The sequence below is a fragment of the Arachis stenosperma genome, chromosome 6 (assembly GCF_014773155.1).
Source record: "Arachis stenosperma cultivar V10309 chromosome 6, arast.V10309.gnm1.PFL2, whole genome shotgun sequence".
NCBI classification, from domain to species: Eukaryota; Viridiplantae; Streptophyta; class Magnoliopsida; order Fabales; family Fabaceae; genus Arachis; species Arachis stenosperma.
In genome coordinates this window covers 5720226-5733402 of record NC_080382.1, presented here as the reverse complement: position 1 = coordinate 5733402, position 13177 = coordinate 5720226, and the positions used below count along the sequence as shown (strand labels likewise).

The following is a 13177-nucleotide window of genomic DNA, read 5'->3' as shown; positions in this document are numbered from 1 at the left end:
TGAGAATTATTTTACAAGGGTAGGCTCTTTGTTAATTATGTATTATGTCACTAAGGTTATATTTGTTTATTAATATGGGACTCTAAGATAAAAATATACATATATAGAATTATATTTAGCAGATAAAAAACATAAATAAAGATATTATATTCAGAGACACTAAGTTAGTATTTTTTGTATTTTTTTTAATAAAAAATATAAAAATACTAATAATAAATACAACTTATTTTTTATTTTATTATTTTATTATTTTTTATCAAACTTTTATAATTATGTCTTTTGTTATTATATTTTTTAATTTTTTTGTAAAAAAAATAAAAATAAATTAAATTTTTATAATTTATTCTAATTTATCATCACCAAATAAAATATAAAAATACTAATTTTTATATCTCTAGTATTTATATTTTGTCTTTCGTATTCTGTCGTGTCCTATTTTCAAAACAAAATATACATATATCTAATACCCGAAGTTCATATCTGACAAACGAAGAATTGGAGGACATTTAAATTGGATCATGATTGACTGAAGTTCTGAATTGCCGGGAATTTAGTGTTAAATCCATTGGCATTTCAGCTGGCCTAGATTCTTGTAATTTGGAGGGATTAATTTTTGTGTGTATATTCTGTATTGTATGAACATCTGAAGTGAATAGGATTTTATCTTGGAACTCAAGCTAATTAATTAAGATAGTTAATTCACTTTGTAGGTGTCTTCCCTTGGCATAGTAGATGATTATATAAGATCGTTTATTATATTTTTGCTAGTAATTTTTGTGTATGTTGCAGACCAAAAATAAAGAGTGTGTATGACTGTATGTGTACAAATTTAAAAATTTAAATTAATCTAATTAATTATTAATCTGATTTAAGTATTTTTTATTATAAATGGTTGTTCACTTTGTTCATTATTTACCTTGTTCATCTATATTTTTTTTTACATTAAATTCGTCAATTTATTTAATTAATCTGATATTGTGCTAGTAGTTTTGATATTTTAACCATTCTTGTTGGTTTGATAACCTTCTCTTTATTGTGATACATAAACTAAAATAAAAATAAAGTATTATTTTAGTCTTCAATATTTGGGTTGAATTTTAATTTAGTCTCTAATATTTTAAACATCTTATTTTAGTCTCAAAAATTTTTAAATGTATTATTTTAATTCCAAAAAGATTTTAATCGAGTTTAATGTTGTCACACCATTAAATTTGATATAAACAATTCGCATATTAGCAAACTATGAACCAACAATTACTAATATAAAAAATTTTCTTTTAATTTTAAAGCGTTGATAATTGATTGTTAGAATTTAAAATTTTATACAACAAAAAAATTGAAGAGAAAAAGTATTACAATAAAATTTTAGTTATATTTTTTTAATATATGAAATAAGATATAATTTAATTAGTAACGTTATTAACGTCCATATCACTTATTTTGTTAACCATTAGTATCAATTTTAACTGTAAGATTACATTGAACCTGTTTAAAATTTTTTGGGATTGAAATACGACATTTAAAACATTAAAGACCAAACGTTAAAGACTATCTAAAAATGAAAAATAAGAGAATGATAAGGTAAAAATATCTTCGTATAAAAATAACAATTAAGATATTAACATATACTATATTTAATAATTTTTCCAAACATATTAATTATCTTCTTCGCATGAACATATATATTCATGCAAGTCGTGCCCTGATTATATTCTTACAAGAATTTATTCTCATCTTGCACATACAAACATATCTTACCCACTATATAAGAAAGCACATACAAGATTTTTTTTTTTCCATGGCTTAATTACTTGCTTACTATTATGCATGGATCTTCAAGCAGAATAAGACGACGTAGCTTTCTTAAAATTAACCACAAAAGGGTTATCTTCCGTTGCAACCAAAAGCCTGTTTCCCTCATCATCACGTTTAACCCCAATATCCACGCAATTATTATTTGAAGAAGCACAAAAGCTAAGTTTATAGTCATCCAAGTGTTTCCTTATCTCAAACCAACCCTGCACCTCGTTCTCGTAAAAACCGGTGAGTTTTACCGTGGCTCCTTCTCCTTCCAGTAGACCCTTAACGAGGATCCACTTAGAAGGAGTAGGAGTACACAAAGGAACAAATGAAAAGGATAGGTCCAAAGGAAGTCCTTCATAGAGAAAACCGATTCTGAATGGAGATGAAATTATAATTGGTAATCCGTTGTCCACTTCGGAGCGTTGTTGGACAACGGTTAGTGGACACGTTTCGTTTCCGGTGGATGTTCGGCCTATTCCGCCACCGTTGCCTCGAAAAACTGGGAGGATGTAATATAAGCCGCCGTTTCGAATAAGGTCGCCGTCTGTGTCGACCAACTCAGCCGTGGCTAAAGAAGGTAGGTGGATGGAGATGAAAGCATAGAGAATGAAAATGGCGAAGACATTCGTGGTGGTGGTGGTAGTAGCCTTCATTTTTTTTATATATTTTATTTAGTGCTTGGAGAGGTGTTGTGAAGAAGGACGATGAACATGAACTATCAATTTATAGGCTACAAATAATAATAATAATAATAATAATAGTAATAATAATAGTTTCAATATAAAAAAAAATAAAAAAAACACCTAACAAAAATGAGATATTTTAAATTACACCACTACAGTCTACATGTAATATAATTTGTTGGAAGTTACGATAATGAAACTGGATATGGTTTATGGAGATTTCAGAAAAAAGATATTTTCATTTTTATTTCTTTTAAAATATGTTGTGAAATACAAACACATATACATATGCCATAAAGATTTGTTTTTGAGAAAAAAATGTTATATATATTATTTTTGTATTTTTTTATATTTTTAATATTAAAAATTATTGATAAAAAATAAAAAATAGTTTATCTGTCATGTAATATTTAAAAGTCTACATCTATTATTTGTTTTTGAAAAATTATTATTTATATATTAAAATTAATTATTATATATTTATATATAAATATATAATTTAATTTATTTTTAATATATATTTTATAAAAATAATTAATTTTAAAGATTGATTTTAGTAAATATTTATCAGGATTATTTTTGAAACGATGGAAGGAAACATATGTAGACAAAAGCGTCGGATAGTAAGGTGTAGTTTTGTTCACGTGATTGAAATTTGTTTCAATAGAAAGAGCTACATACAATGTATGGCTTTATTCCACTTATAAATGGAGAGGATTTCTTTTAGGTTATGATTTTATGTAACTTGAGGTGATAATAATTAAATAATTTTCTAACCACATGTTCTAACTTCTAGTACACTGTTTATATCACGTTCTTGCATGAATTTTGAGGTGTACTCATTTGATGTAAAATTAATAGTCAAAAACAATTAAATAATTCAATATATATAACTAAATTGTTATCTAATAATTCTCAATTATTAAAATTACACAATACAAATTATATTTATGACTAAACAAAAGAAGAATATATAGAGAAAAAATAATTTTTAATTAACATTATATTTATTCTTATTTTTAAAGTAATATAGTTATTAAGAATAAAGATTAAAAAACTAGTGCCTAGATATTGTAAGATCAGACAAATATTTTGAAAGTTTAAAAAATATAATGAGACACATATTACGAAATAAAAGAAATATTTAGTATTCATAGAGTTATATAATAGAAACAACTTAATTAATGTTCCCCAATTTTTTAAATGGATAATTAATGTGGTTCAAATTAAATTTAAAAAAAGCCAAATTAATTCGCTGTTCAGAAATTAAACACAAATATTAAGGTGTAAAAATATAAAAATATTATTTATATATTAAAATTAAACACTAAAATTAATTATATATTATAATATTTATTTATAAATATACATAAATATATATTATTTAATTTATTTTTAATATATATTTTATGTTTTAGTATATATTTTATGATTAATTTAGTATCTACTTAATATAATCCGTTAAAATAACATTATTCATCTTCAACCAATATTTATGTACAAAAGTTATCTTCAACCAATATTTGCCATGTGTTTTTCATGGATAACAAAAGACAATGGCTTCGAGAGCGACATTAAAGAATCAACACATGGGGGATCTCCTATATAGCTAAAAGCTTTTCGGAAGAAAATTTCTCCCAGTTTTAAAATTGATCTCAAGTATTTTATTTTTAATTAAATGAATAAAAATTTAAAAAACATAAATCATAATATATATTGAATGGGGAAAAAAAGAAAGGGAAAAAAAAACTATTCTCCGTCCTATATATGTATTGCTTAGAAGAAAAGAAAAAAGTGAGATAAACTAAGATAATTTTTTTTCTCTTGCTTGATTAAAGAAAACAAGCAAGAAAGAAAAAAGCTGTAGTGAAAATATAATTTTTTATCAATAATTATTTTAATGTATATGGTTATTATTTTAAAATAAGTTTATTGCAAAAAATATTAAATAACATTTTGTGGATAAATAAATGGTATATTTTTAGAAACTATATTGAGCTTATATATTTTATTTATATTCAGATGTAAGATGCATTATTTTGAATTTTTTACTTAATATTTTTAATTTTTAACTGTGTTATATATATTATTTTTGAAGATCAAATTTGTATTAGGTAATATTTTATTGATTGTTCTGGAAAGTTTTGTATAATAGATATTGAAATTAAATACGTTAGAAACAGAAATTATTCATTTATTAAATTTCCTTCTCCCTGAAAATAATTTAACATTGTGATTAAATGAGTTAAACGTTGATTCTGTAAAATAATGTATTGAATTATTGATGGATGAAGACACTAATAAGTTGTTTCCTTCTTCAGAGTAGACAAACAAATTCATTTTGTTTTGTCATCTAGTGTTTCATATATATACAATATAACTCAGCATCATTATCTCATAGTACTAGGGACCATTATGGGATTTCGACGATAGATTGGTGTGGGGTCAAAAATTGCATACTATTTTCGTCCACGTACCTACATAGATTTTATGATAATGAATTTAATTTCAATAAAGTAAAAACAACAACAATAACAATAATAATAAATAAAAATAAAATTTGTAGAATTAAAAAAGATTAAAATTTAAAATTATAAAAACTACTAAGAATTCAATTTTTAAAATTTTAAAAATGAAAATAATTTATATGTATATTTTTAAAGACTAATTTTATGACAAATAAATTTATGATATGTCATATGATTGTTAGAGTATAATTAGGATCAATTAAGGTCAGTTAGTATTATTTATATTTATATACACTACAAGACAAACGGATAATAGCGGCGGTTTATTTGCTGATTTGCGGCGGTTTTAAGCCGCCGCTAAACAGGACACCAGCAGAACTCCAGCCGCAATGCATAACGGCACGGGGATGCATTTTGCGGCAGTTTCCAGCAACGCTGACATAACCGCTGCAAATCAGTTATTTTGCGTCGGTAACATTAGCTGCGGTTTAAAACCGCCGCTATATTACCAAGATTGATTTCCCCACATGTTTGCGACGCTCCTTAACCACCGCAATTTACTGCAACGTTTTTTATTAAATTTATTTGCGGCCTCGGATTACTTTTTTTTAATATAATATTTTAGTTTGTTTTCTTATATTAACTTGGGGATATGTTTTTTTGGAATATTGTTTTTATTTTAAAAATTTTATTGATTTTTTCCAAAAGTCTAAATTGATGTCGAGAACTCATAAATATTTTATTGCTTAAGAAATTAACATATTTATTTTAATATAAAAAAGCATTTCAATAGTCACAAAAAAATAAAGTATTTAGCTAATAAAAGATGCTACATAATCAACTTAAACAAAACATATTCTGAAAAATAAAATATCACATATATTCTAATTTTTATTTCCCTCCAAGTCTATCTAAAGAAACATCGATTATGTATTGGACACCACTTTTCTGACATCTTAAGGCTTCAATCCAGCTTTTTCCTTCATCAACAGAAATATCGACTCTCTCAATGTCTCTGCCACCACTTGATCCTGCATATCCATTGTGTTTTACCTAATTGTAATATCCAAGTATTAAACTCAAACATTCAGGCAATGTAAAAGAGGATCAAGAAAAGAATCATGTTTGTGCATTTCATATCGAACCAAAAAAAGCACGTTCATGATCATGCATGAGTAGCCCATGTACACGATCATATAAACTAACCTTCCCAAGCTTTAGTGTGCTCACATCTCCTAGAGAACATATAGCACACTGCCAAAATAAAATCATTATTAATAAATTTATTCTGTCTGATAGAGTAGGGCTTGAATTTGAAAATATCAATAAACTTTTTCTGCTTCAGGATTTGTTGCCTGACTGAGAGAAATTGAAGCCTTGTAAGGACCTCCTTTCTTCTCCTATAGTTTTTTGGAGATTAAAAGAAATCAACAGAATTGTATCCATGAATAAAACTAAAAACAAGAAGTAATCCATGATGTGTAATTTAAATACACGTCATGGTGGTTATCTTACACTTATCAATACTAACAAACTCAACATGTTTTTCACCAAATTGAGTACTATTGGTCAACTTTGGTATTCCAACTAGTTCAAGAACATTAGACAACTTGGCACCTCCCCAAACAGCTGAGTCAAAAATTTTATTTGAAAAGTGATCAGAATTTAAGATCTATTCTATTAAACATCGCAGCTAATAAGCTAACTATGCAAGGAACAAAAACAATAAGAACCACCCTAATCCATGTTAGGAGTTGGGTAAACCTACTTAAGAGTCATCTTACACTTACTAATGTTGAGATAGTAGAATTCCATATTATATCTCTCTCTACAAAGAGAAGAGCATCATAAAACACTATGTCCAACTAATTATAAACTGTGCTTAATTTTGGAATTGGTTGATGTATTACATTATCCCCTTAGCTAATTAATATGCTAAACTTCGAGGTTCTTGAAACTCATTACTATAGAAGCATACATAGTACTTGAATATTTTAAGTACCATCAAGTACCTGAACATTGTCAAATAAGGGTTCCGTGATGTTATTGTCAAACTGCTGCATCTCATCCCACGGTCCATCTCCAACACCAACCAAAATTATTCAGAGAGGATAGTGACTGACCAACCAAAATAGGTTTACGTAAGAGACATCTACCATAGAAATTAGCAAAAGACTACAAACGATATCGATTTACCTTGCAGCAACCATAGAATTAATAGTTGCTTATTCTTGTAGACCAAGCCTTTTGCGTCCTCCTGTATCTGAATTTCTGGAAACCTAAAGAGAAAGAAGAAATACTATCAATAAAAGGAAGACAAGTAGAAACACACAGCTACTTATATCATGAAAAGAAATTATTGAGAGAAAAATAAGTAGATAGAACCTGTCCATCAACAATAATAACAAGAACATGATATTGACCATTGCTTTTCTCCACAACATCAATTGCTGCATCAATTACCGGCGCAAATGATGTTGGACCTAATAACAAGAAAAAACTTTATGTAATCAAATCTTCATATCATTGCTACTATACATAAGCTCTCTTAGATAGAGTTTTCCCTCTTGGAAAACAATGAAGAATTAACAACAGAAATGAACAAAATACAGGAGGATTACTAAAGATCTACTATGACAGAAAGCACACTAGTCCCTTTGCTAATCATACAAGGAAATTCAATTAGTTCAACCCAAAAGAGAAATAGTGAATATGGAGCCGGGAATCTGCCATACTTAAGTGAGGTTGCTGAATGCTTATGAAAGTGGAAGAAGCAGAAACACATGAAACAAACATGCATGTATGAATTAACATGTGAGGCCTGCAAGTGAATAATGCTTTAGAAGTTTCATACAAGTATTCCTAAGAGACAAAGAATTATTAAAGATAGAAAAATAGATATAAAGAGAAAGAGAGGGGCATTAAGAAGCTCTGGTCAAGGAAGGCACAACTATAATGAGTACCATAATGTCTCATAAATCAGAATGTTCATTGGGATTAGTCAACATAATAATGTATGCATCAAAAGCATGCTATCATGATTTATGATACACTCATTTGAAATAGTATGTTAATGTATCTTTCTTTCTTTAGCCATATCTTTCGTAACTCTGCTATTAAAATTTGTGTTTCACACAAGAAAGATAATTAAAAGGGATAAATAATATATGAAAAATTAGTGTACAAAGAAGAAGACCAACATAATGACGATATTAATAATAATAATAATACATAGTTTATTTCATTAATGTTAATAACAATAATAATGAATATGCTTCTTCTTTCTCTTTACTTTCTCTCCCATACATACATATAGCCTAATCTTATAAATGGTTAGAACAAGTTCCTCACACCTTACCTGTTTCGGCAAGCCATCAGCAGCAGTGAAGGGCTCAGAATCCAAACAACTAACACCAATCGCTAGCTTCAACACGACTCAAATAGCTTTGCTAAGAATATAGACCAAAGAGGATAACCATTTCAGCCTAAAATCTGCCAAATCCAGTTTATCAAACAAATCAAATACCATAATATATTTTCATAGGAATGAAATTCTAATAATATATTCACCAAATTTTTTACAGTCATCATTGCACTTTAATTATCTTTTGATGTATATTAGTAATAGAATGAAATAAATATGCTCAGGTCAAGCTTGGGCTCAATGGAAAGTGAACTTAATTCCCATCATTGAGCTCATATCACTAGAAATTCAGGTGCAGCTCAAGCTCAGAACTAATTCAAGTTAAATTAAACCTTTTGATAATAATAACCATAATAATTAAGGAATCCAATTAAAAACAGCTAACAGTAAAATTAACTAAGTTGTAGCTTTCCCCCTAACATTTCAAGCAATTTCAAACAATACCCAATTCATAAAGCTGAATTCCAAATCAAATTAGGCACATATTAACACCCCAAATGAAAAAAGAATATAAATTTATCTTGTTTGTGTACCTGGGTACCAAGGTTGAGGCCAAGGAGGAGAAGAGTAAGGAGGACCAAGAGGATCCTTGAGGTTCCGAAGCCATACTATGTCGTCAATTTTCTTGGCAACCTGAGGAATGCAGAAAGTCTCAGAGGCCCAAGTAAGTCCGCTATCGATCCCTCGCTTGAGGAAATCCAATAAAGGAGACACCATAAACTAACCTCATAAAGTCCAATATCTTATCAGGAATTTATATAACTGCAGCAGATTTGAACCACGCAGGAGTAGGAGGAGATGGCGAGCAAATCTGACAGACGAGATGAAACAGAGAGCCCAGTGTCGTCGTCTTCATCTGAACGAGCAGAAATAGCACCAATGGTACCTCGGGGAAGAAGATTTAGGGTTAGCAAGGTTTGGGGAAGTTTATTCAAAGAGAGAAAAGAGGGAAAGGGTGCGTCTAATAGGGTTGGTGGCATCAAAGGTCAAATTTGATGGTGGCAAGATGCTGTGGCAAGAGAACCCGAGGGAGGAGGAGAGACATTGGGCTCTGGCTCTTGTAAGCGATAACGAAAGAAAAATGAAATCAAGAGAAAATGAGGTTGAAGCATCGCCAAAGGAAATAGCTCCTCTTCCAGTGTTCACCACCAAAACTGCCAGAAAACCAACAAGTAGTGGCTATTGTCAAAATAGCCACTAATTTTCCGCCGCTATCTTCCATTTTTGTGGTAGTGATAGCATATATGTGTATTTATTATAGGATTTTGTGCTTTTATTACTTTAATTTTTCTAGCACTTATATAAACTTTTGTACATTGTACCTTTCGACTCACAATCAATAATACACTCTTCAAAATACTTTCTTGTTTCTAACATGGTATCAAGAGCATAGGTTCTTTTTTTTTCTCATGAAAATTCGTTCATATCCCTTTGTTTTTCTATTTTGGCAGTGTTATTTGCCCTCGTTTTTTGATCCTTTTCGGACGTTTTGGTTCGTCATTTCCGTTGCCACCAAGTTCGTCTCTCACGATTCCAACACGTCCAGAATCGTTGTCGGACTTCGCCGAACGTGCCACCACACGCCGCTTGAAGTTTCCTGTCTGTTTGAGGTCTTCTCCTTCAAGACGCGTCCAGCGTCATTGGATCAATGGCTCCATATCGCGCCACATGACACGCCAAACACCTCCACAGATCTGCCATTCGACACGCGCCTCTGCTAACCCGACCCGACCAGCATCACGACCTGCGTGCAACCTGATAAACCCCATTTGTAGGGTTTATCTTGTGCTTGATTTAAGGGATTTTATGACCTTTTACCCACATTTATCCATTGAAATAGCATGGTTTTATAACTTCTCCTTTAATTGTGCTTAAGAGTGAAAACATGCTTTTTAGGACTTAAAATAGCTAAATCTAATTCACCTTGATTCCATTAGATGCCTTGATATGTTTGTTAAGTGATTTAAGGTTTAGGAGGAAAAGATTGGATCAAGGAAATGAAGAAAGAAAGCATGAAAAGTTGGAGAACTCATGAAGAAATGAAAGAACCGGAAAGCTGTCAAGCCGACCTCTTCGCACTTAAACGACCATAACTTGAGCTACAGAGGTCCAAATGATGCGGTTCCAGTTGGGTTGGGAAGCTAAGGCTTCGAAACGATATAAGATTTGCCACAGTTGCTACACGTATGGTGGCGCGCACGCGCATAGTACGCGCACGCGCCGTTGCTGTCACCTAGTTCACTTAAAGCAAAACGTGGCCAGCGAATTCTAAAGCCTTGTGGGCCCAATCCAACTCATTTCTGATGCTATTTAACCCAAGGAGTGAAGAGGGAAACACATGTTAGTTACCATTAGTCATAGTTTAGTTTTAGAAGTAGTTTCTAGAGAGAGAAGCTATCACTTCTCTCTAGGATTAGGATTAGGATTAGGTTTAGTTCTTAGATCTAGGTTTTAATCTTTGCTTTCTTCTACTTCTACCTCTCAATTCTTTGTTGTTACATTCACCATTCTTCCATTCTTTTGTTGCAATTTCCTTTATGTTGTTCTTATGCTTTGTTGTAGATCTACTATTGTTCCTTCCATTTTCCTTCAATTAAATAAGAGGTAATTCATAATAATTGTTCTTCTTTGCTTTTCTATTGTTGATCTCTTGCCTTTGTAGTTAGATCTCTCTTTAATTCTTGCAATTTATGTTGTTTACTTTTATTGCCTTTTATGTGTTTGTTGAAATGCATCTTCTAGATATAGTATAGATTTTGTTCCTCTTGGCCTAGGTAGAGTAATTAGTGACACTTGAGTTATCTAATTCCTTTGTTGATTGGTAATTGGAGAGATTGCTAATTGGTTTGGAGTGCACTAAAGCTAGTCTTTCCTTGGGAGTTGGCTAGGACTTGTGGCTCAAGTCAATTCATCCACTTGACTTTCCTTTATTTAGTAAGGGTTAACTAAGTGGTAGCAATGAACAATTCTCATCACAATTGAGAAGGATAACTAGGATAGGACTTCTAATTTTCATACCTTGCCAAGAGCCTTTTATAGTTAGTTTATTTTCATTGCCATTTACTTTTCATGCTTCTTATCCAAAAATCCCAAAATAACTCACAACCAATAACAAGACACTTTATTGTAATTCCTAGGGAGAACGACCCGAGGTTTGAATACTTCGGTTTATAAATTTAGGAGTTTGTTTTAGTGACAAACAACTTTTTGTATGAAAAGATTATTGCTTGGTTTAGGAACTATACTTGCAACGAGAATTCATTTGTGAAATTCTAAACCATCAAAAATCTAATCATCACAACCTCCTCGCGTCCTCCTCTTATCACGCATTGCAGCGTGGCCTTTCCATCTAACGTGACAGATAGTGGGACCCTCTCAAAAGTTTTTTGGTAAGCTCTTTCTGATTCTGCCCTCTGTTTTCTTATTTTTTTTTATCCCGAATTTGCAGTTTTTTCTCCTCTCTTTGATCTCTGTATATATTATTATAGAAAAATCATATGTTTTTGCTGCCACAGACAGAAAGAGTAAATTCTGTCGAAACTGTAACCATTCGGGAAACCTCTTCTCAGCCTGTCCTTCTATTGAATGTCAGAAATACCAATATAAAGGTCACTGGTGCATGAAATTGTGATTCTTGATTAGTGGCTCCTTGGCATGTGCCAAAAAGTTAAACTAACTCAACTAACTGATTACTTTCTTTTCACAATTCCGTTCAACTAACCAGCAAGTGCACTGGGTCGTCCAAGTAATACCTTACGTGAGTAAGGGTCGATCCCACGGAGATTATTGGCTTGAAGCAATCAATGTTTATTTTATTTGTCTTAGTCAGGATGTCAACAAAATTGTTTGGATTACTTGAACAATAGAGTTACTTGTTTATAAAGGACTGGGGAATATGTTACTTGTTGTGCAGTAATGGAGAATATGTTAGAGTTTTGGAGATGCTTTGTCCTTTGACTTCAACTCTTCCTTGAAATCCTCTTCTCACACGCAGATTCCTTCCATGGCAAGCTCTATGTAGGGTGTCACCGTTGTCAGTGGCTACTTCCCATCCTCTCAGTGAAAACGTTCCTATGCTCTGTCACAGCACGGCTAATCATCTGTCGGTTCTCAATCAGGTTGGAATAGAATCCATTGATTCTTTTGCGTCTGTCACTAACGCCCAGCCCTCAGGAGTTTGAAGCACGTCACAGTCATTCAATCCCAGAATCCTACTCGGAATACCACAGACAAGGTTTAGACTTTCCGGATTCTCATGAATGCCGCCATCAATCCGGCCTATACCACGAAGATTCTGTTGGGGAATCTAAGAGATATTCATTCAGTCTGATGTAGAACGGAGGTGGTTGTCAGGCACACGTTCATGGATTGAGGAAGGTGATGAGTGTCACGGATCATCACCTTCTTCACAATTAAGCGCGAATAAACATCTTAGATAAGAACAAGCGTGTTTGAATGGAAAACAAAGGAATTGTATTAAATCATCGAGACGCTGCAGAGCTCCTCACCCCCAACAATGGGGTTTAGAGACTCATGCCGTCAAAAGTGTGTAATTCTGATCTGAAAATATCATGAGGTACCAGGAATGTCTGTAAAAGTTGTTTAAATAGTAAACTAGTAACCTAGGTTTACAGAAAAATGAATAAACTAAGATAATTGGTGCAGAAATCCACTTCTGGGGCCCACTTGGTGTGTGCTGGGGCTGAGACTAAAGCTTTCCACGTGTAAAGGCCTTTCTTGGCATCAAACTTCAGATTATGACGTGTTTTGGGCGTTCAACTCCGGATCATGACGTTTTT

General features: G+C 31.5%; 2 protein-coding genes across 16 annotated transcripts; both read right to left on the bottom strand.

The window, feature by feature from the left end:
• Positions 1-1579: 1579 nt before the first annotated feature.
• Positions 1580-2513, bottom strand: LOC130933092 (kunitz-type trypsin inhibitor KTI1-like). The gene has a single exon (XM_057862603.1). It carries the CDS (start codon positions 2454-2456, stop codon positions 1836-1838), a length of 621 nt encoding a protein of 206 aa, XP_057718586.1. The 5' UTR covers positions 2457-2513; the 3' UTR covers positions 1580-1835.
• Positions 2514-5750: 3237 nt separating this feature from the next.
• Positions 5751-9599, bottom strand: LOC130933302 (uncharacterized). Of its 15 annotated transcripts, none has more exons than XM_057862881.1 (9): positions 9104-9599; positions 8912-9011; positions 8308-8446; positions 7340-7437; positions 7151-7233; positions 6967-7034; positions 6310-6354; positions 6161-6208; positions 5751-6007 (listed from the first exon to the last, which is right to left on the bottom strand). In XM_057862881.1, exons 4-9 carry the CDS (start codon positions 7408-7410, stop codon positions 5846-5848), a joined length of 477 nt encoding a protein of 158 aa, XP_057718864.1. In that variant the 5' UTR covers positions 7411-7437; positions 8308-8446; positions 8912-9011; positions 9104-9599; the 3' UTR covers positions 5751-5845. The 15 variants fall into 15 exon arrangements, 6 of the variants coding, with proteins under 6 accessions (XP_057718864.1, XP_057718862.1, XP_057718863.1 ...); XM_057862879.1 differs by having other exon boundaries at positions 8313-8446; XR_009067667.1 differs by having other exon boundaries at positions 5885-6007; positions 6315-6354; positions 6967-7072; positions 8313-8446.
• Positions 9600-13177: the final 3578 nt, after the last annotated feature.

What these genes read in the sequence shown, in the direction of transcription:
- LOC130933092 (XM_057862603.1), bottom strand. Translation starts at nt 2,456, where the DNA reads ATGAAGGCTACTACCACCACCACCACGAATGTCTTCGCCATTTTCATT.
- LOC130933302 (XM_057862880.1), bottom strand. Translation starts at nt 7,410, where the DNA reads ATGCAGCAATTGATGTTGTGGAGAAAAGCAATGGTCAATATCATGTTC. An exon ending in AATTCTATGGTTGCTGCAAG is followed by an intron (nt 7,035 to 7,150) that starts GTAAATCGATAT and finishes TTGGTGTTGGAG; the next exon opens with ATGGACCGTGGGATGAGATG. An exon ending in CCTTATTTGACAATGTTCAG is followed by an intron (nt 6,355 to 6,966) that starts GTACTTGATGGT and finishes AAAAAACTATAG; the next exon opens with GAGAAGAAAGGAGGTCCTTA.